Raw genomic sequence first — 24,302 nt, forward strand, 5'->3', positions numbered from 1 at the left:
TGCTCTTCAAAATGGTTGGATCAGTTCACAGTTCCACCAATGGGTCCCAAATTTTTTCACATCTCCTTCAATATTTGTCATTTTCCTTTTCTATCATTTTAGGGAATCTGATAAGTGTGAGATGATATCTAAAGTTGTTTTAATTTAAATTTCTTCAATCAATAATGATTTAGAGCATTTTTATGAGTATATATAGCTTTGATTTCTTCATCCAAAAACTATTTGTTCATATCCTTTGACCATTTATTAGTAAATAAATGACTCATATTGTAAATCTGAAAAAAAGTTTTCCATATATCTGATGTGTAACTTTTATGTGAAAAACTGACCTTTTCCTAGCACTACTCAGTGTTAGTGCCTTCTCTTTGAAATTGCCTCCAATTTACCCTTGTATACATCTTGTAACTGAATAATTATTTGTATGTTGTCTTCTTCATTAGTGTTTTTGGGTCCCCCCCCCCACTTTTTTTGTACTGCCAGGATTTAGCACAGCGCTTGGAAAATTGTAAGTGATTAATGTTGGCTTATTGACTTGACTCAAACAAGAATAATGGTGAATATTCATACTTTTACCAAGACTGAGAATGGAGGAAAATGAGACCACAGACTTGGGAGAAGAGGTTTGGATAAAGAGATTAAATAAAAGTCATATTGAGGATATAGAGTAGATTTGGGAGGTATGACCCACATGGAAAGATATTTCTGTGATTTTAATTCACTTTTACTCAATCCAATTAATATGTTGTTATTTGTGAATTTAGAAAAGAGAACTTAACATGGTGGGCAAAGACTTTTTCAGATTTAATGGAGGGACATTTTTCATAATGTTGATAAATGCTTTTTAAAAATTATATAGCTCTTTAATTAATGTCTTGCTTCATGTTATTATTTAGTCAATTGTTGAATAAAGTTAAATGCATAGTTGAGTCTTTTGTGGAATCTTATATTATTTTGATATTTCCTTGAGAGATATTTTGGTGGAGAAGAACTTTCAAGGTTGTTTTGTGTTCAGGTATGTTAAAAATTAAATATGTTGTTTAACCAGTGTCAGGAGACATGAAAGTTGGTAGTTGCTGCTGTCATCTTGGTTCCTTTGGGGTAGTAAAAGTTCTGTATGAGATTTTTTTTAGCATTCTTTTGCAACTTCTTCTTCTATCACTTGTTTGTCCACAAATACATTTTGAACAAAGACGGATAAACAGTTGTCTCATCTTGATCCCTCAGTGTGTCTTCACAGATGTGTCTCCTCCAAAGAAGATTACTTCTCTGTGTTCTTGGTTAGGTTAGCCATGTTTCCCTATTTTGTTGGTACTTCAGGTAAGGAAATAAGAGTCCAATTGCTGTGGTTCTTCTGTTTTTGCTGTTGAAAATAAATGATTATTAAAAAAAGAAAGAAAATGAATGACTATAAAAATGATGGCAGATTTGTTTTATGTTTATTCTATTTGTTGTCCTCTTTTCTAATTTCATTTGTAAATTAGGACAACCTGGGTTAGCTGAATCTCATGTTAATTTCTGCAGTCTCATTTTCTTCTTTCAAATTCTTTTCAGAGATGATATTCTTCATAGTTTTCTGTCTTCCTTTCCTTAGAATTTTGTAGATTGAATTTATACTCAAAGCTAATTGACCCCTTTCCATTTACCTAGGAGAATATGTATTGGTGACTAAGGCATTTTCTGGGTTCTTTTAATCCCTTGGTTGTGGCAGCTATTTTGCAATAGTTAAACTCATTAGGAAATTATTTGGTAATGGAGTCTGGTGTTTCTGTAATTGTCTTCCTCTCCCTCTCCCTCTTTTTTTCTCTTCTTTCTCCCCCTTCCTTTGTTCCCCCTCCCCCATGTACTGTCTCTCATCATGAAAGCATAGGAAACAGAGCTGGGAAGAACTTTAGAGACTATTTAATTTTTCAGATGAGACATCTCAGGCCCAAAAAAGTTATGTGATTTCTCTATTTTGCTTTTAAACAGGTTAGCTTGGAGTTCCTGAAATTGAACACTGAAAACCATACATTTTCATCTTTACATTTTTGTCTAGGTTTTTTTAAAAATTTATTAAGATCTATTTGTTAACGACTAACATTACTGATTCTGAAATACTGCAAAATCTGTTAATTGGTAGAGGGAAAAATAGAGTGAATTTGTAGTCATAGGACTTGGGTTTAAATTTTGGCTTTGTGTGAATTTGAACAGGTTCTTTAATCTCTCTTTGATCTTAATTTACTAAATGGAGGTATTTGACTATATGTAATCTTTAAGGTCTAAGTCTAATTCTGTAAATAATACTTTTAAAACAAAATTAAGTTACTTTTTAATACATTGGTAGAGCTAATCTCTATAAGGAAGTCATCTTGCCTTTTGAGCAGATGGACAAGTAAGGTTGTAATACTGACTAAACAAAGGAATTTCTTTCAAAATATGAGATTCAGATTTTAGAACATTCTTCAAAATACATAATATATCCTTTGTTTGAAAGACTCTACTTAATTTTCTCTCAATTCCCTCCTAGATTCATCCTCTATGTTAATAACTAACATAAAAATATAAAAATTTAAGAATTGTGTACTATATCATTTCTGGCAGCATGATTAATTTTCTTCCCCTGGAAAAAGGGAAGAATACATACAGGTATGTTTTATGACAATTGTAAATATTGTATCTTCTATTTAGATTGTCCACTATTTATATTTTCAAGATTTAAAAAACAAAACTAACTTACAGTCCTTTTTCTTGCATATTATTTAAGAAAACATCTCCATTTGAGAATGACTTGATGCTAAGTTTAAAAGGATAAAATCATTCATTTAGAGATAAAAAGGAGCTCCAAGAAAATCTAGTTTAAAATCTTCATTTTGCATATATTTTTTTTTAACATTTTTAACATATAGAAAATGGAGACTGAGAACTTTAAGCAGCTTGTCTGTCATCACGGGTAGTAACTGTTAGAGATAACTTTAACTTGGATATTTCTGACTACATTGATGTAAATTGTTGGCTTTTGGGGAGCAATGGGGAAAAAACTCTGAAATCAAGGATTTCAGGGAATCAAGATAAGTGGTTTCATTCTGTTATCTTGGTGGTGACTAGCTGAACCTTCTATTGAGTAGCTGCACTCTCTAGTGAGTTGAAAATTAGTCTAGGACCACTCCTAGTGTCTTGAACTTAAGTGGTCTCATTTAACTGGAAATCTGGGCCTGGGGGCATTGACAATAGAAGCCTCAGTCTCATATTTCTTATAAAATGACCATTTTGAACTCCACCAGAAGTCTGAAGTAGGAATTATGCTTTGCTAAAGGATCTCTCCTCTTGGCACAGCTACCTACCAGGACTCTTGCCTACTGTGAAGTTACCCTCTTCTCAGTGATAACCTCTGTTTCTCTGACAGGACCTTGTCACTAAGAAGTCTGTTTTCCTAGCAAAGCTGGCTTTTCAGTGCCAACAATAAACTTCCCTTTTGCCATTCAGACTTTTTGGGTTTGTGAATTCTTTCATGTTGGATTAGAAGGGATTCCCACAACTCTGTACTGCCACTAACTGCATCATCATGACCAACACACTGTACATTAGGTGTCTACTTAATGTCTTTTAATGTCTAAGCAAATAAATCTTAGTTATAAATACAGTAGAAATTAAATCATGTGTACCCAAAGCTAGATGTTGCCTGTTGAAATTCCTAAATTTAAACTATTTTAAGACTCTTATTTTCTATGTCTTATATCCATATAGCTTCACCAGAACATTGATATTAATTTTTTTTAAAAAAGTCTTGTTATTATAAATGTTTTGGAATATTGTTCTATAAGCAGTGAAGAAATAAAATTTCAGGGGAATCTGTGAAGATATGTATAAACTAGTGTAAATGAGCTGAACCAAGAGAACAATTTCTAACATTAATATTGTTCAAAACAAAACAGTTTTGAAAGATTTAACATTGATCAGTATAATGATCAATCATAATTAATGATCAATCATGATTCCAGAGGTACTGAAGACTGCTACCCAATTCATGACAGAGAAATGATAGATAGATATAGATTGATATTCAGAATGAGGCATACATTGTAAGTCAAGGCCAATATTTTGCCTGATAATTAAAAAAAAAAGTTTTTTTAAAGGCAAACATTCAACATAGAAAAAATTGTTAAAACAAATAAGGACTTTGTTTCAGAGAGTTTAGGATCATTAAAAGCACTGTTCACTTTACTGGATTACTAAAGTAATCCAGCTTGTTATCCTCCTCTTTTTATTTTCAATTATGAGCCTAACTCATTGTCCATTTATAGTGTTCAATTTATAGTACACGATTGACATGGACAAATTCTGTAAGTAATCAATCCATCCTATTGCATAGAGATAGCTTTCATCTTGCTTTTTTTTTTTCAGTGTGTGGATAGGACAAGCTTTTCCCATGATTTATAGATCTTGTTGAGGGAACTCTGCAATAGTACAACACTTGATATGATCAAAACAGTATTATCCTTAAACAGGAACATCTCTAGCATCTCACCATCTGTAGACAATCCCTCTTTGATTTGTTCTTTATGCTGGACACCCTCCATGATGGTAGCAAGCACCTTTGACAAGACTATTTTATTCTTCACTGATATTAATAACTATACTTTCCTGAAACAAAGTTATCTCTGTTGTAACATTTTTAAGAGATCTTGAAATATACATGGAAGGCATCCTGTTAAAAGAGAGCATTTAAACCTATATTTTGTTATTTTGAATCAGTTGTTTTTTTTTTTTTTAAAGATGTCACCCAAGCCTAATAGAAGCTTAGATTCATCATACCTTTCAGCTAGTTGTATGAACATAAAGAAGTGGTCTCCACTACATCAGACTTTTGGAAAGCCCATCTAGACCTCTGTAAAATGATGGAGTTGGACCAATTGATCTTTATAATTCTTTAAACTATCAGTCTATAGTCCTATGATTCTAGAGTCATGCAGGATGCTACCTTGTGGGTTTTTAAACAATTGAAAGTATCAGCTAATTTATGCTCATTTTGTATCCTAGTCTATAGTGAATGTATTAGGCACTGTGTTAAAGACTAAGAATACCAAAAAGTGTAAAAATCTGATCTCTGTCCTAGAAGAGTTTACATTCTAATGAGGGAGATACCACTTAAATAGCTATGTAAATAAAGCATATATAAAGCAGTAATTTGGCCAGTTTAGTAGAATTGTATAGGAGGGAAAGCAAAGTGTAAGAAGATGGGAAAGATAGAAATGGGCTAGGTTATAAAAGACTTTAAATGCCCAACAATGTTTTTTATATCTGATTCTAGGGGTAATAGATATCTCCTGGAGTTTATTATGAGTGAGGGAGTATTGACATGGTCCTATAATTTAGGAAAATCACTTTGGTAGTTGAGTGAAGAATTCATTGGAATAGGAAAAAATTTGAGGCAGAGAGATCAACCAGAAGTATTTTGTAATACTGTAGTCGTGAAGTAGTGAGGGCTCATACCAGAATATGACTGAGTAGAGAGAAGGGCATGGATGTAAGAGATAGTAGAAAAAAGACTTGGCAAGAGATTGGTTAGGTGGGGTAAGTTGAGTGAAGAGTCAGTTGAGAATAAATAGATTGCAAACCTGATCGACTTGGGGATGAGATGGGGGTAGGACTAATAGTAACGCCTTTGATAATAGTAGGAAAATTGTGAAGAATAGTTTGGGTGAAAAGACAATAAGTTCTGTTTTGTACATATTGAGGTTGAGATGTCCAAGAGGTAATATGGGACTGGAGAAAACTCAGGCAAGAGACTAGGTCTGTATAGAATGATCTGGGAATCAGTAAAAAAAAAAATAATAATACTCACACCCTTGGGTGCTAGTGAGGTCACTGACCAAGCTTGAATGGATAGGTAGCTAGCTAGACAAACAGATAGATATCTATCTTTTTAAAAAATAAACATCATCTTTTTTTTCTCTTGCCCAAGTTCCCTGAAATCTATCTATAGGCTCCTTGAGGGTCCATGAACTGCAGATTAATAACCCCTGATTTTAAAAGATCTATAAAATTTCAGTGAGTTCTAAATACTCAGTTTTTCCAGTGGCAGAATAAAGTTGTGTCAGTATTGGTAAAGCCCAGTGAAAATGAAAAGTAAGAAATTTTGGTTAGTCCTTGAATTGTCTGCAACTATCCTTTTCTTGTTTTTTGGGAAAAAACACAACTCAACTCCAAATAGTCATTTTAACATATGAATATATATATTTAGACCTGGAATCGTATTTAATTATATTGCCCTCAGAGTTGTCAGTCTGGTAAATCATTAGAGTGGAGGAAATAGTTTTGTGTTAATATATGTTGATTATTGAGAACCTTTTATCATGAGTATGAAATTCTTTTGTGTAATTTTCCCTTTTCTCCTTGGCGAAACAAAGAATGTTTGAAAGTTATTTTTTTCACTGAGTTTATTTACTTATTGTGCATTTTTTGAAATAAATGTTTGTTCTTTTTTAGGACATTCAGTCAAAAGAAGGCTGCAATTGAGAGAGAATATGCACAGGTAAGGGCAAGATTCTTTATCAAGCTCATTTAAGATATTTTAAAATGATTGACTAAGGAAATCAGGGTTTCCAGAGGCTGCCCTCTATACACCTTTCTCCCATGCTTTGATGGCTGCTCTCCCTTGGAAGTCTTCACCTTCTATGAGGATTCTCATGAGGCATGGAATATTTCCTTACCAGAAAGTTACTTCTACTCTGGAAAAAAAAACATCCTTTATTATTATATTCTATGATTATAATTCTGTAAGTAAGAGCTCTTCTTGTGGTTGCCAGTATCTATGGATGGTTAGAATCCTTAGCTTCTAAAAGCTTCCCTTACCATCCTCTCCACTCCCTCTCCACCTCCCTCCTCCATTCTTATATTGTCTTCCTGTATAAGAGGAATTGATTTAAATATTTTATATTCTGTAATAGTTATTGAGTTTCTAGCTCTATTAGTAGAACTTATAACTACATCTTATGAGCAAGTGGGGATATCTGATAGAATTACAAGGATTTTCTTTAAAATTATAGCCTTGGTTAGGCCAAAATAGTTAAATGCTATCTGTGCCAGCAACCTACTGATAAAATCATGCTGTACGTGTATAGGAGTTAATAAGTATATGTTCTAGCAAAGAATAGCTTGTTGGAGTTTGAAAGGTTCATATGTGTCCATTAGAGGGAATTACTTTTCTGCATAGAAATATTAAATTTTAAAGTCTCAAACTTAAGCTTGTTTAGATACATTATTTCACTAAATCCAATAATAAATAACCAGTTTAGTGACTTGAGGCAATTGATTACCCAACTTTTTGTGACAATGTCTGACAACATTTTATGGCAAACAGAAGATGTATGTGTATGTGTTTTTATGTTTATAGAATATCATCATGACTTTAAACTTTTGCTTTTTGCTATTTCCCCAAATACTCATCTAATGAATTAGGAGTTTTAACATGGGTAGCAGAAACAATTTTGGGATCTAGTACTCTTCAAGTTTAAGATGGCATGCTATAAGGCATGGGAATAGAAGAGGCATGGTTTGCTTTTTACTAGGTGCAGATTAGGAAAATATTAATACATTTGTGATCTTAAAGATTCTATTTAAATCTCAGAAACTTTTGACAGTAGACATTTTATGAGATAAAAGAAGTAAAGAAATAATCCTATGTTATAGCATTCACATTAGAACCCCAGGACTATTCCTAATAATCATAGATGCCTAGATTTTAGATCTGGAAGGGACCTTAGAGATTAACTAGTTCAATCACCTTATTTTACAGATGAGCCAACTGAATTAGTGAGGCATAGAAAGGTTAAATGACATTAAAGGTCATATTAGTAGTAAGTGACATCTGGGATTTGAACCCAGGTCCTCTGCCTGCAAATACAATCCTTTTGTCCTGCATCATACTGCTTTATAGAATCTCTATAAATAGCTGGTATACCAACACATCTGGGAGTGATTCCTTTCTTTCTCTTTTGCTATCATTATTCTTCCTTTGTAGATGCAACTCCCTTTTTAGATGGAATCTAGAAGAATTAAAATATTGGATTGGGAGGAATCACACCACAACACATTGAGAGGATCATCCCATTTGAGATAAGTAGAAGGGAAAGAAAGACAAAGTTCAAGGTTAGGGAATAGAAAAGGAATGGAAGTAAACTTTTAAGGATTAATAAAACAATTAGGAAGTAATATGCAACTTAAAGAAAAAGGACACCTAAGGAGAAAAAGAAGGGACAAGTCAACTCCTATCTGAAAGAAGAAAAGGTAAATGCTATTTTAGCTTACGTTTTTGAATTGAGACATAGGTTCAGCTTAAGAGAGAGCTATTTAAGTTCTCAATCATTTTATTGCTACATCTAAAAAAGAAAAGGACCTCAGAGGGGACTGCTAAACGATATCCTGAAGACTGTGCAGAGGTTTGTTTTTTTTTTCTTTTAATCCTTGAACAAATAACAGGAGGTCAGAATTCTTGCCACCTTAGCCGTCAATAATATAGCCCTTAACTTGAAAGTGAAGTGAGGAAGGAAGACCTCCAAAATAATCACATCTTACCACTGCTTATGTTTCTTTAATCCTCAGGTCTTTAATTCCTTAGATTTATTTTTATTTTTTTTTTATTTTTACTTTACTACAATTCTAATAGCCTTGGTTATCTGAGTTTATAATCTGTGACCTATCGAAGGTCTAAACTAAGAAGAAATGAAATATGGGGATTGGGCCTGTCAGAGACAGGTACAATGATGCAGAAGTGATAGCAGCCTTGATAACAAAAGTGGAGGTAGAAAGTATAAGTAGGCATATGTTTATATTCTGTGTTATAGTCGAAGATGGTAACAGTTGTTCATTAAGATGAAGGCATATACTAAAATGTCTGAACTCAGTCAAAAGTCATCATTATGATGGGGAGGCAACCTTTCACAAGCTTTGCAGAAGAGCATCAAATCTTTAGCAGAGATTATGCTAAGATGGTAAATCTTTAGGCAAGGACCTGGTATATCTAGATGATGGCATCAGTGCCCATGTTGATGTACCCAACGCAAGCGTATACATGTACTACAGCCAACAGTTAAAAAAAGAGCAGTTGAAAGAAAAATGATCAAGAAATCCCAAAACAAAATAGACTAAATCTTGCCTAACCCAGAGCTCCACAAAAAGACAGCCAGGGTTACTAAATGAGGCAGAAAGAACACAGATGACTATATCATTAATGTGACAGCATAGAAAAGAGATACTCTGGGAGAACATGAAATCTACCATAAGACCTCTGGATCCTGGGGCAGGAAAACTATATTCCTTAGATGAGAAACTACAGGGTGATTATAAAGCCATAGCCCTCTGATAGTGCTGACTGAAGGGCATAGGGCTGCAAACTGTCAGCCTTCTAACTAGGATGCCTCATTACCAGAAGGTTGCAGTACTCAAAACTTTGAGGGATCGGGGGCCTAAAATCTGCTGCTTCTTTGAATACAGAAATATTGGGGGAAACAGAAGCTGGCTGCATTGAACAATGGATGGGTCAGGAAAGATGACCTAAGCTCATCTAAACTCAAACACCAACCCAGACTAACTAGATGTATGACCCTGATCAAGTCACCACACTACTCTGCTCTGGTTTCTTATTTCTAAAAAATGAGAAGTTTGGACCCACTGGCCTCTAAGGTGTCTCTAAAGTTCATCTTATTTCTTAGTCTGTGATCTCTAAGCCTATGAACATGAGGCCAACATCAATCAAGGCTTTCCCAGCCCATCCAATTGTGTAGGTGGCCCAGAGACAAAATACCAAATCATAAACTAAAGCTGGAGCCATGAATAAATGAGATACCAAATATGAAGAAATATCATGAATCTAGAGATACCCAAGAGACAAAATGAGATGTAGAGAACAATTCAAAATCATTATGAGCCCAATTTTAGGGAGAAGAAAATTAGCCTAAGCATTACAAAAGTAACTTAAAGAAGTGGGAACCCCTACCCTTCCCAAAAAGAAATTATAAATGAAATAAGAGTTCTGAAGGAAGGAACTGGAAAAGAATAAATAACTTATGAAAGAAGATGGAAATCTTACCCAAATAATGGTCTCTCTGAAAATTAGAATAAACCAAATAAAAATCAGTGACTCAACAAAACAAGAAAAATTATAATAAAATAAAACATGGAAAATAAATTAGAAGAGACTTGTAGATATCTATTATTAAAAACAACTGACCCAAAGATTTGGTGAAGGAGAGATTAAGAATCATCAGAATCCCTGAAAACTATGACCAGAAAAAAAGCCTACATATCTTTCTTTTTTTTTAAATAATATTTTATTTTTCCAAATATATGCCAAGATAGTTTTCAAATTCATCTCTGCAAAACTTTTTGTCCCAAATTTTTCTCCCTCTCTCCCTCCCTTCCCTCTCCCTGAGCCAGTAAGCAGTCTGATTTAGGTTAAACATTACATACCATTCTTCAAGAAATCAATTGTCGAGAACCAAAGGGCTAAGTGAAAATAGAAGGAATCTACTATTCACTTCTTGAATTCTTTGTAATTGCCATATAGCAGGCACTTAGTAAGTGCTTGTTGAGTTGACTAAAATGAAAGGTCTCAGGAATATCAATCAAAATTTAGAGATTCCCAGTGGAAGAAAAAAATAATGCAAGCAGTCAGAAAAAAAGAGTTCAGATACTCAAGAATCCCAGTCAACATGACATTAGACTTAGCAGCTACTCCTTTTGAGGACAAGAAAATTGGGGATAAACTATTACAAAAGAGAAATGATAAAGTTTATTAGCAAGAATGATTTGCTCTGCAAACCTAAGTATAGCCTTATGAGTTGGAGGAAGGAAGGGAAGATTAGTAGAATACTGGACTTACAAATATTTCTGATGAAAGACCAAAGTTTAGCGGAAACTTTGAAATGTAGAGAGAAAGATTATAAGGAACTTGAAAAAGTAAATCTGTTTGAGCCATTGGAAAAGGCTATACAAATTTAATGTGCTTATATAGGAGCATCCAGGAAAGGAGAAAATAGGGATAAGTGACAAAAAGTAATGATGCTCACATTGTTCTGTGTGTACTAGTGGTTATCCCTTGGACTAAATGAGCTCGAAGATCTTTTGTACTCTAAATCCAATGATCTTGTCTTTCAGCGGAAATAGCTGAAGTTTTCTTACAGAGTTCTTCTTCACATTCTGTAAGACTCCAAATTCCTTTAGAGCCAACTTTCAGAAACACTGATATAGTTTAACCCCCTAATTTCATAGATGTAAGAACTAAGCCCAGAAAACTGAAGTGTCTCATCCCAGGCAATAATGAGAGCAGATCTCCCAAGCTGATTAATTGCTCTTTCCACTAGACCACATGGGAATACCTTCATGACACTTGGATAACATTTCTAACACTTATACTATTTTCAAAGAGATTTTTTGTGAAGGAAATGATTGGAAATGTGTCTCATTCTCTGTATACTGATTTTTTAAAAAACATTTTCAACCTTTAGTTTAACATTTTTATTGCATATTTTCTTACAATCAAAATTATTCTTTTATCATTGAGAGTGAAAAAGCAACCTGTTCTTTCATCCCCTATTTTCTTGGCTTACTGTACAACCAGAGAATCTTTCTATTTCTTCTCTAACTGGGAAGGGTCTAGCCTCTGGATGAAGTTGAGTGACTTTAACTCTTTGAAGGCTTATTGATAGTCTTCTTTCTCTGCCTTTCTCTCCAACCTCCTTAGAGGAGCTATCCAACAGATTAGCATCTTCTCTTTTATTTTGGTTATTATCTCAGGAGTATCAGTTCATCTTTGACTAATTTCAATCAATATGCCTAGAATATATGAAAACTTACATGAGGAACATCTTATTACTGTCTTACATTACCTCCTATTCTGAATCACATAACTATTATTACATTAATCTGACTAGCTGTGTGATCTTGAGCAAATCCTATTCTAGGTTACTTTAGCATTTCATGTCTTCCCTCCTTTCTGTTGCAAAAGTATCAATAGTAACTTCATTTTAAAAACAAATTTGCTTTAAATAGCTTTTATTTTGATAAATTAAAACTGATTCTCCCCTCTCCCCCTCCCCCCAGGCAATTGGGGTTAAGTGGCTTGCCCAGGATCACACAGCTAGGAAGTGTTAAGAGTCTAAGATCAGATTTGAACTCAGGTTCTCCTGACTTAAGGGCTGGTGCTCTATCTACTGTACCACCTAGCCGCCCCCCTCAGGTTTATTTTTAATATATAATTATTCCAAAAGCTAAGTCCCCTTTTTTCACACATTTGAACATTTGCCAAAGACATCCAGCTTTTGAAAGATTTTACTCTTCATTTTTAAACACCTAATTTGACAAATTCCCAAATGAGGAAGCTTCCCCTTGCCAATGTTAGTCATCATTTTCTTTGAAACTTATAGTTTTTACCAGTTCCAGTTGTTCAGTCATGAAGAGAGCCATCTGCAGCAAGAGAGAGGACTATGAGAACCGAGTGTGGACTACAATGTAGCATTTTCACTCTTTCTGTTATTGTTTGCTTGCATTTTTGTTTTCCTTCTCAGGTTTTTTTTTTTTTTTCTTTCTTTCTAGATCCGATTTTTCTTGTGCAGCAAGATAACTATATAAATATGTATACATATATTTAACATGTATTGGACTACCTGCCATCTAGGGGAGGAGGGGTAAAGGGAAGGAAAGGAAAATTTGAAACAGAAGGTTTTGCAAGGGTCAATGTTGAAAAATTACCCATGCACATGTTTTGTAAATATAAAGCTATAATATTAAAAATAAAAAAGAAACTTAAGAGTTTTAGAAAGTTGTCTTGAGCACTGAGACAGAACACTGGGGCTTGGAAGACCTGAGTTTAGATTAAGCCTCGAAAACTTAGAAGCTGTATAACACTGGACAAATCACTTACCCTTTTTGCCTCAGTTTCTTTATTTGCAAAATGAGAGAATCTCCCATGGTGGTTGTGAGGATCAGATGAGATCTGCCCCTTCACTTAGGTATGGTCCTTAACAAGAATGGTTGGATCTGTTCACAGTTCCACCTACAATGTATCAATGTCCCAGTTTTCCCATATCCCCTCAACATTTGTCATTATCCTTTCCTATCATCTTAGCTAATCTGCCAGGTGTGTAATGGTATCTCAGTGTTGTCTTAATTTGCATTTCTCTGATCAATAGTGATTTGGAACATCTTTTCATATGACTATAAATAGTTTCAGTTTCTTCATCTAAAAATTATCTGTTCATTTCCTTTGACCATTTATCAGTTGGAGAATGGCTTGAACTATTATAAATTTGAGTCAATTCTCTATGTATTTTAGAAATGATGTCTTTATCAGAACCTTTGAATGCAAACATGTTTTCCCAGTCTATTGTTTCCTTTCTAATCTTGTCTGCATTAGTTTTGTTTGTATAAAAACTTTTTAACTTAATATAATCAAAATTGTCTATTTTGTGATCAATAATGATCTTTAGTTCTTCTTTGATCATAAATTCCTTCCTCTTCCACAGATCTAAGAGGCAAACTATCCCATGTTCTTCTAATTTGTTTATATTATCATGAACCCATTTCAACCTTATCTTGGTATGTGGTGTTAGGTATGTAATTCCTTGATTATTATAAGGTGACAGTTTTCAAGTAGATTTAGCCTTCTAAAGAAATATTGGAAATTGAGGGAGCTATCCATCAATTGAGGAATGGCTGAACATGTCATTTATGATGTCTCCCTTCCCCAATGAATTATAGGTTTCTTGAGGGTACAGACTAGTGCTTCATCTTTGTATTCCTAGAGCTAAGAACATACCATACACATAGTTAATATTTTATAAATATTCATTGAATCAAATAGAAAAGAGTGTGGGGTGTCATGTGCTAGGACTAAATTATGTCCTTATTATCTCTTCTTTCTCATCTGAGTGTGTACTGTCCTTGGAAACTATCATAATTCATCTAGAACTTCCATATACAATTTGTGTAGACTTAAAAGTTTATTTTTAATGAGAATTTTGGTATATAGTGTATTGTTCTAATCAATTGGCTGGACAATGTAAGGAGTTAATTGGGTGAGTGTGAGAGAATATCTGGATGATAAGAGAAGACCAGTCAAATGTAGAAATGTTGAGCAGAGCATTGGCTTTATGATGACAGTGGGAAAAATAGTAACTCTAGGTCATTCAAGGCAAAATTTCTAAGAATGATAAGAACATTATGCCCTTTTCAGGGAATACTGAAGTAAAAGATTACACAACTTGGCAAAGAATTATTTATACTGGATGAATATGCGAAATACTGTGCTTTTCAGGGTGCCTCTATATTACTTTATTATTATTTATTTATTCAGGAACTTTTTTAGCTGACTGTTTCAGAGTTAGGATCTTTCACAAGTTCTATTAGTTATAATAGAGAAGTACAGCAAATTTACCAATATGATTCATTTACAAAAAGAGAGGGTTTTTTGTTTTTGTTTTTTGCATTGGGTGATAGATTTGAGTTCAGCTTTGGGGTTGACTACCTGAGTTGTGAGTCAGTTACATAAACTCCTTGGGCCCAAATTAAAATTAGGAGGTTGAACTAGATGATCTCTGAATTTCCTATCAAATCTGATTTTAAATCACTTAATGGCTCTAAGCGTCAGTTTCTTTTGTTATAAAATGAATAAATTGGATGCTGTGATTCCTAAGCTAAAAAAACCTGCAATTCTTTGAGTTGATTATGAAGCCTATTTTTACAAAATGTCCAAGGATATCTTTCATGTTAGTAATTCTTTCATGCAGACAAAATAAATGTATCTTTAAAGAAAGAAAAAGAAAGTTTATAACAGCCATTGAGTAGAATGAACAGCTGTTGATATAAAAATCAATGCTAGCTACTGACTCGGCAGGTAGTTAACCACCCGGACATCAGGAAAATCATTTGGGGTGCTCAAATAGAAATTGCTACAAGCAAGTCCTGTCTAGGAATTCACTCCCTGAAGCCTTGATAGAATGTGGCCAGTGAAAGAAGGCTACAAAAGGTTACTGTGGTTGTTGAAAAAGCAGGAAAAGACTGTAGACTAAGGGCGGCTCCCTGCCTCCTGACAAGCACTGAAGGAGCAGACGTGGGCCCACTGGCAAATAGCCTGTGGTATTACACCACTTGTGGTATTATGCCAGTGTAGAGAAGTGATTTGTCTGCTATTTTTATTCCTAAAGGAAATTACTTTATGAATAAATTAGACATACTGTACTAATAAATTCCTTACTCCTTATTTTATTCCAAAAAAAAAAATTTAGTTGGCTCTTGTTTTCTTATCTTTAAGGACTTTTATTTTCTTGGTGAATTCTATTGGGATAGAGAGCTTTTAAAATGCTACTTCATTTAAATTAGTTCTGTCAGGTCTTGATTCTATATTCCTTTGGTAGCATGCATTCACATAAAAAAAATGCAAAATAGTGTGTAATCTAATGAGAGCAATTTTCTTTGCCAATAGCAATCCCAGTGACAGAGATTCCTAGCGAGACAAATGAAAAATGATATTGGGGGAAGAGGTCCAGAAAGGAGAGGTTGAGAGTGGAAAAAAAAATTTCTGACACTTATACTCTGAATAGTCCCTTTCAGGTCCTTATCATCCAGCATTGAGTAATAATGACATTTCTGGGAAGACTGCTGATACTATCATAGATATGTAATCATATTGATATAGGTATTCCTTCCTGAATGAAACTCATTCTCATCTGCCCATCCTGTTGGATTCTTATCCTCCCATTATATTCACCCCTGGGGACCCTTCCAATATTTGGGTGGGAGAAAGGACTTCTTTATGTTCTTTTTATTATGGCTGTGATATTAGTGGAGCTCACAAACTCCATCAGTTTATTCCTTACATTTATCACATGACCAACCAATGTAATAAAAATTAATAGGCAGACAAAATTGTTTTTTGTTCATTAAAGATTTTTGACCTTTGCCCAATAGTTTTTAATAAAAATGGGAAAGAAAAGGAGTCCTGACTCCTGTAAAACAGACTGATTAATCTTTTCTCTAATAGATAGCTCTTTACAAATCTATTAGCAAAGTCATTAAATAGAATTTTGGAGGAAGACAGGCAATCACCCATTTCACTCCTAATCTAGTTCTTTTCCAACTCTTCATTCTCACAACTTGATGAAGGAAGTGTTAGGCCTGGAATAACATGGAAAGAGGGAGGAGGTTGACCTTATTGATATCTTTTATGGAAATGAATCTTCACTTTTCAAAACCCTTTTTCCAGGGCAAGCGTTTTGACATAGTAAGATTTCTTTAATCCACTCTCTTTTTTTAATGCTATGATGGTATTTTTACTATTTATCTAGAATACAGGTCAGATTTCTAAACTTTTATATGTAATACTGACAGTTCATGTTGGGGCATATGCAAATATACACTTATAATATCAGGCACTATACTTTGGTTTGTTTGCTTGAATCTGCAGGAATGTTGACTTTACACAAGAGAGAAAAAAAGAAATATTGTTCTTTGGGTTCATAAATGCATTTTATCTGAATCTTAGCTTGCCATTTATGGTAATACCTCAGCTAAACAAAATTTTTGGGTACAGAGTTTCTTTTAGCTAAGCTTAAGTATAGGAGAGTTGGTGGAAATTAGAAAAAGTTCTGCTGTCATTAACCCTGGATCATGATAGTGATAGCTGTATTACTCTTAGCAAGAATTTTTTTTACTAGCTAAAGTCTTTACTTTTAAAAGATATAAATTGATTTCCTTTCACTATCTTGCTCCCCTTATCTTGACACCCTCCTTTGTCATTATCTACATTTCCTCAAAATTATGGAAGGCAGAGAAGAAGTGATTTGTTTTTTGGCCTGAAGTATAGTTTGTGTCCATAATCCCCATTCTAGATGGTAAGGAGGGTCCATGAAGAGATCTTTCTTCCAGAACTCAAACAGCCCAGTCCTCCTGGTAGTGAGTGGGTAATCCCATTTGACAGCCAAAAGAGCATCTTTATGCAGTGCTGTTGTCTTTATCTCCGATGACTTTCAAAAGACACATTCTCTGCTAGCTAATATTTGGCTTTAAAGTTTGCTAAGTGCTTTATATATGTTATTGCAATTAATCATCCTTCCCATAATCCTGGGAGATAAGTTCTATTATTTCCATTTTACTGAAGAGAAAAATGAGGTTGAGAGAAGTTAAGTTACATACCTTGCTTTAGGAAGCTAAGTTATTTAGATAGACTTTGAATTCTGGTCTCCAACTTTAGTTATCTACTAGGCCACATTTAGCAGCTTCATTTTGGTGAATTCACACTATAACACTAAAAACTCCCTTCTGTTTGGCATTTTGTAGTTTACAACTTTTATATCCATTTTTTACATTGGAACATCAGAAAGAGAACATGATTGTGTTTGACTCCCAAGACAGTCTACTATCCCAGGCTAATCTAGGCTGTCCTTGGACTCACCTAACCTATATTACCAATAGCTTCAGAATGGACACCATACAAGTTTTATATACTGAGGTCAAGTATGGTGCTTTGGGGAAAAAATGCTAGATTTGGAATTTGAGGACCTGTGTTTATATTTTGACTGCCACCTGTGTGACCTTGGCCAGTCACTTACGTTTCTCTGGATCTCTGTTTCCTCATCTGTAAAATGAAGGAGTAGAATAAATAACTTACAACATCCTTCTGGATCTAAATTGATGACCTTCTATATAGGAATCTAAGAGTTAGTGGCTACAGACATAGCAAAATATCTGAATACCGAGGGGCATATGTTCAGATTTTGTTTGTTTGTTTTTTACTGGTAGTCATTTGTTATCAAACTTTGGAAACCACTGCTTTAAAGATTACTTATCCAGTTCCTACATTTTACAAATGGGGACACAAAGTTAGAGAGATTGTGACTTGTCATAGAGCTAGTTCCTGCTAAACTTGGAGCTCTGAAACTAAGATTTTCTTCACACTAGTACTTTTGGTGGAATTTGTGAATAAAAATGTTTTTTCCTCTTGAGCATAGAGACTTACTGTCAGTTGCTGTTTTCTGTGAAAATATTTAGCTTTTAAAAAAAGATTTCATAAGAACTACATTATAACCCCAAACTCCAAGTACCCCCACCCTGGCCTCAGTATTTATGAAGACAATTTCTTTTTAAGTTAAAATCATGAAAATGAAATTATTTGAGCCTTTTGTGGCCATTATTTTTCTTTCCAATTAGTGCTTTAAAAAATTACTACCTTTTAAAATCTGGTATACTTAGGTATCAAATTTTGTCTTCTAGCAATTCTGATATACAATATAAAAATCTATTCATTTTAAAAACTGAAATATTATTTCCATAAATTGTATTGAATGGGTCCTGGACTAATAGGTAAAGCATTTATATAGCACTTTTTGACTTGCAATATGATAACACATTTGTAGTTTGAAGCCATTTAAAAGGTTTAAAAGAGAATTGTCGAAGTTTACAGATATTTCTAAATCCAGTTCAATGGTTTTAGTGACAATGATGTGCATAACTAACTTTATAGGACTTTATTTTATCTTTAACTCTTCTATTACAGTTATTTGTGAATCATAACAGTGATAACTTAGTTTTAAATAGGGTCTTATGATTTATAAAGCATTTTATATGTTTTTGTTAGATTCTCAAAATAACCTTATGGCTCTACTATAGTCTATCTGAGATCTCTTCTTTGTGGATATGGTCTCCAGCCATGCAGACCCCCATCCATCCACATGACAGGCATCTTGCCATAAATTTGCCTTAGGGTCCACCAACATTATGGGAACCTTCCTTGGAGTTCTTGGGAAGTCATACAGCTGCTTATCAGTCACTCTTCACTCTCGTGGCATGACTCTTTCCAACCATATTTTCTTAATGGCATCCTTTACAGATAGATAAAGCATTTGTTAAGCACTTAACTATGTGCCAAGCCCTTTTCCTTCATAATTTCTTGTTTGTAATATATTACATTCTATTTACATACTATAGCTTTTATTTTCCACATATTTTAGTTGTGGAAATGACATTTCAGATTAGCTAAGTAACATGCCTATCACAATTAGTAAATGTTAGAGGTGGAATTTGAACTCCAGTTTCATTAGATTCCAAGGCCAGTGAGACCATAAACTCTTCAATAGCAGAAACTTAGTATTATTTCAATCAATCGACATTTATCAGGTGCCTGCAATATGCCATACCAGGCTTTATTATTAGCACTGGGATACACCAAGAAGGAAAAAAAAAAATCTGTGCTCTCAAAGAGCTCACTTTGAATGGATTTTTAAAAATGCAAATAATTATTATTTTATCTTCTCTCTGATATGAATATATTTGTGATATGTATATATCTTTTTCTTTTTAAAATAATATTTTATTTTTCGCAATTGCATGTAAATATATTTTAATATTATTTGTTGTTATATTTTTCAATTTTAAGTTCCAAATTCTCCCTCTTCTTTCCCCAACCCTGAGATAATGAGTAATTTCATGTAGGTTTGTATATATTTTTCTATCCATCTATCTTAGATTGCTTTACATATAGTTAGCATTTAGTGAACATTTGTTGAATGAAACACATAAGTATTTTATATGTATATATAACTTGTAGCACCGGATCTGAAAACTTTGTCTGGATTAGTTTATACTTTTTATTGTTTTATCTAGTGCTGTTAATTTTTGTTTAAGGGGGGAAATATCATCACTTTTTTCCTAACCATCTTAGTAGTATCTGTGACATGTTGGGTATACAGTAGATTTCCAATTAGTATTTGTTCATTGAGTGACTGAATTTCCCCTGTTCATTTTTTTAAATTGTATGTCTTCATGAATTCTATTATATTCTCATGATATAACAATATGAATGAAAAGTGAATAGATCCTAAGAAATAAAGTATGAGGAAAATCCAGAGTAAACATAACTCAAGGATAGACTAAAAATACCCACAGAAAGTTAATAGTTTGAAAATTACCTACATATAGTCTCCTTAGGCATATGTACTATACAGGCTATTTCTGAATATAGGGGCACATTCCTAAAATGAGATCTCTTTGAAAGGAAAAAAAAATAACAAGACACACTAAACACCAACATAACTCCAATTTTAGGCCTCATTCAGGATTAATATGTTATGTAATTAAAGGGGAAATGGTAAATATGCAATCTTTTATTACATTTCTATGTGAAAGCTTTAAGTAAATTCTTCTATTTTTATTAAGATGTCACATTCACTTGATAGCACTTATTTACATGTCCCTCATAAAATGCCTTAATCATTGACATTATCTTACTTTAGTCTCATAGTCCTTTGGGGTCCTGTGGAATTACAGATGAGGCACCCCATACTTCAGGAAGGGAAAGAAATCAAGATTCCATAGCCCAGGAAGTAGGGAAGCTGGCTTACCATTATTTTTATATGGCTTACCATTATATATATATATTCTAATAAAAAAAAAAGTCCTTATTAAGAGTTAGCTAGTTGTGGTGGAAGTCTCTTCTTTCAGCCACAGCCTGGGGAAATAAGAAATATGAGCAGTTTGCTTCCAGAGAGAAAAAAAAGAATGTTGAACTAGAGTCATCAAAACAATGGCTTCTGGCAGGATAAAAGATGGAAGAGCCAAAAAATGTACCATGATCTATTCTGTACTAGCTACATTCCTAAATATCACCGTGAAAATATGGCGTGTGTGTTGGGAAGCAGGGTTGATCTTAGCTTATCTAAACAAAGAATATTTCTTTTGAATTGATGCATTGTTTATCAAACTTATTTTACAAAGTATTATTTGCAGAGAATTTTTGGAACTACAAAAGAATTCAGATATTTGTTGAAAATTATGTCAGAAGATTTAACCTCTACATATATTCCTCAGTCAATAAACATTTATTAAGTGCCTACTATCTGCCAGATACTGCTAAAATTTTTTTTGAATTTTTTATTCAGAGTTAGTAACCAAAGGAATCAGAAAGAAAAGGGTAGGCAAGCAGTAAGCAGATAGCATAAAAGGGGAACTAAGGGCAAGTTGAGAAATGAGTCAGGAAATGCTGGTTTTGGCAATTAGGAAAGAGGACATCATGGAGATAACTAATTCAGAGACAACTGTTTGTTAAGATGTAACTCCTGATTTAAAAATATAACCTTGAAACATTATTCTCCCATTTAAAGATAATAAAGTAGATAAAAAGAATAGTATGCATCATTGGATATTCACAACATAGTCTGATAAGGAAATCTGTGAACTGGAGAGAAGAATAGCAATGTAAAGCATTTTGTGATATAATGATCAATAGATTAAGAGAAATAGATTACAGATTATGATAGTAGAAAGAAGAAATATGGAAATTAGAAACAAACAAAAATAAAACCCTAACTTTATTTAGCCCTATAATAATCATGGGTTTAATTTTTTAATACCTTATTCTATTTGTACTCATTTACCTTTTATGTATTTCCTTTGTTTGATGAGTTTCCATGCTGAATGTCCTTTTCTTTTCTGGTTTCTTTTAAAGAAACAAGTCAAATTCTTATTTTAAAAAGCCCATTAAAAAAGCTTAATTTTGTTGAATATTTTCTTTTAAAGACAGGCTGCAAAGAAATTTTTGCTTTTAGAATGTCATATTCCAGTTTTCCCTTTTAATTATTAATAAATGAAGTATAGTTTTGAGTAATTTGCATTTTTTTAAAGAATATGAAGGGTTTCCTTCTGGCTGACTATCATATTTGTTGTTTAATACTGAATTTCTGAAAGTTAATTAAATTTCTTAAAGAACTAAACATGTAATTTCTCCCTGTCCATATCTTATAATTGTCTTTGCTTCTACTTCTGATATGTTTGTTTCTTTTTCTTTTTTCTTTTTGTTGTTGTTATTAAAGTTTTTTTAATTTACAAAGCATTTGCATGGGTGATTTTTCCAACATTGACCCTTGCATAACCTTTTCTTCCACATTTTCCCCTCCTTCCCTCCGTCCCCTTCCTTAGTTGGCAGGTAGTCCAATACATATTAAATATGTTGAAGTACATGTTAAATCCAATATATGTATACATATTTATACAGTTATCTTGTTGCATAAGAAAAGTCAGATCAAGAAGGAAGAAAAAGAAAAACTGAGAAAGAAAACAAAATTCAAACAAATAACAGAGAGAGTGAGAATGCTATGTTGTATTCCACACTTTGTTCCCATGGTTCTCTCTCTGGGTGTAGATGGCTCTCTTCATCACTGCACAAGTAGAATTGGTTTGAATCATCTCAATGTTGAAGAGAGTCACATCCATCAGAATTGATCATCTTATAGTCTTGTTGTTGCCATGTATAATGATCTCCTGGTTCTGCTCATTTTACTTAGCATCAGTTCATGTAGGTCTCCTATGTCCTCCTGGTCCTTTCTTACAGAACAATAGTATTCCATAGCATTTATATACCATAATTTATTCAGCCATTCTCCAATTGATGGGCAGCCACTCAGTTTCCTATTTCTTCCCACTACAAAGAGGGCTTCCACAAACATTTTTGCACATGTAGGTCCCTTAACCTCCTTTAAGATCTTTTTGGGATATAAGCCCAGTAGAGACACTGCTGGATCAAAAGGTATACACAGCTTGATAACTTTTTGAGCATAATTCCAAACTGCTTTCCAGAATGGTTGGGTCAGTTCACAGTTCTACCAATAATGTATCGGTGTTCCAGTTTTCCCACATCCCCTCCAATATCTGTCATTATCGTTTCCTGTCATCTTATCCAATCTGCCAAGTGTATAGTGGTATCTCAGAGTTGTCTTATTTTGCATTTCTCTGATCAGTAGTGATTTGGAGTACCTTTTCACGTGGCTACAAATAGTTTCAATTTCTTTATCTGAAAATTGCCTTTGACCATTTATCAATTGGAGAATGGCTTGAACTATTATAAATTTGAGCTAATTCTTTATATATTTTAGAAATGAGGCCTTTGTCAGATCCTTTGGATATAAAAATGTTTTCCCAGTTTATTGCTTCCCTTGTAATCTTGTCTGCATTAGTTTTGTTTGTACAAAACCTTTTTAACTCAATATAATCAAAATTATCTATTTTATGATCAATAATGATCTGTGGTTCTTCTTTGGTCACAGATTCCTTCCTTTTTCACAAATCTGAGAGGTAAACTATCTTCTTCTAATTTGTTCTTCTAATTTGTTTATAATATCATTCTTTATGTCTAGATCATGAACCTATTTTGACCTTATCTTGGTATATGGTGTTAGGTGTGGGACTATGCCTATTTTCTGCCATTCTAGTTTCCAATTTTCATAGCAGCTTTTGTCAAATAGTGAATTCTTAACCCAAAAAGGTTTGTCAAATACTAGATTTTTATAGTTATTGGCTATTTTGTTCCATGAACCTAACCTATTCCACTGATCAACTTCTCTATTTCTTAACCAGTACCAAATGGTTTTGATGACCGCTGCTTTATAATATAGTTTTAGATCTGATACAGTTAGGCCACCTTCATTTGCTTTTCTCTTCATTATTTTCTTTGAAATTCTTGCCATTTTGTTCTTCCAGATGAATTTTGTTGTTATTTTTTCTAGTTCAGTAAAATAGTTTCTTGGGAGTTTGATTGGTATAGCACTAAATAAATAGATTAGTTTAGGGAGTATTATCATTTTTATTATATCACTTGACCTATCTAAAAGCACTTGATATTTTTCCAGTTGCTTAGATCTGACTTTATTTGTGTGGAAAGCATTTTGTAGTTTTGCTTAGATAGTTCCTGACTTTCCCTTGGCAGATAACTGTTGATAATATAGAATATTTGGGAATTTATTTTAAATTCCATTTAAATTTAAAATTTAAATTCCATTAAAAATTTTTTTTGTATCTTTGTATCTCTTGCTGTTGAATTTTGTTAGTGATGTATCAGAATGCTGATGATTTATGTGGATTTATTTTGTATCCTGTAACTTTGCTAAAGTTGTGGATTATTTCTAATAGTTTTTTAGATTCTCTGGAGTTCTCTAAGTATACCATCATATCATCTGCAAAGAGTAATAATTTGGTTTCCTTATTACCTACTCTAATTCCTTCTCTTATTCTTCTTATTTCCAAGACTAGCATTTCTAATACAATACTGAGTAGCAATGGTGATATGGGCAACTTTGTTTTACCCCTGATCTTATTGGGAATGGTTCTAGTTTATCCCTATTACATATGATGCTTGCTGGTAGTTTTAAATACATGCTACTGACTATTTTAAGGAAAAGTCAATTTACTCCTATACTCTCTAGTGTTTTTAATAGAAATGGGTATTGGATTTTATCAAATGCTTTTTCTGCATCTATTGAGATCTCATCATATGGTTTTTGTTA

The 24,302-nt window shown here is 33.4% G+C and overlaps 1 protein-coding gene across 3 annotated transcripts in view; it reads left to right on the forward strand.

Moving 5' to 3' along the window:
• Positions 1–24,302, forward strand: part of FCHSD2 (FCH and double SH3 domains 2) — a 365,055-nt gene that overhangs the window by 56,000 nt on the left and 284,753 nt on the right. For all 3 annotated transcript variants that reach the window (XM_051987185.1, XM_051987184.1, XM_051987183.1), the window contains exon 3: positions 6,466–6,511. In XM_051987185.1, the coding sequence (XP_051843145.1) occupies positions 6,466–6,511 (46 nt within the window). The remainder of the gene's footprint in view (positions 1–6,465; positions 6,512–24,302) is intronic.

Source organism: Antechinus flavipes, chromosome 3 (assembly GCF_016432865.1).
Source record: "Antechinus flavipes isolate AdamAnt ecotype Samford, QLD, Australia chromosome 3, AdamAnt_v2, whole genome shotgun sequence".
In the NCBI taxonomy this organism is placed as follows: domain Eukaryota; kingdom Metazoa; phylum Chordata; class Mammalia; order Dasyuromorphia; family Dasyuridae; genus Antechinus; species Antechinus flavipes.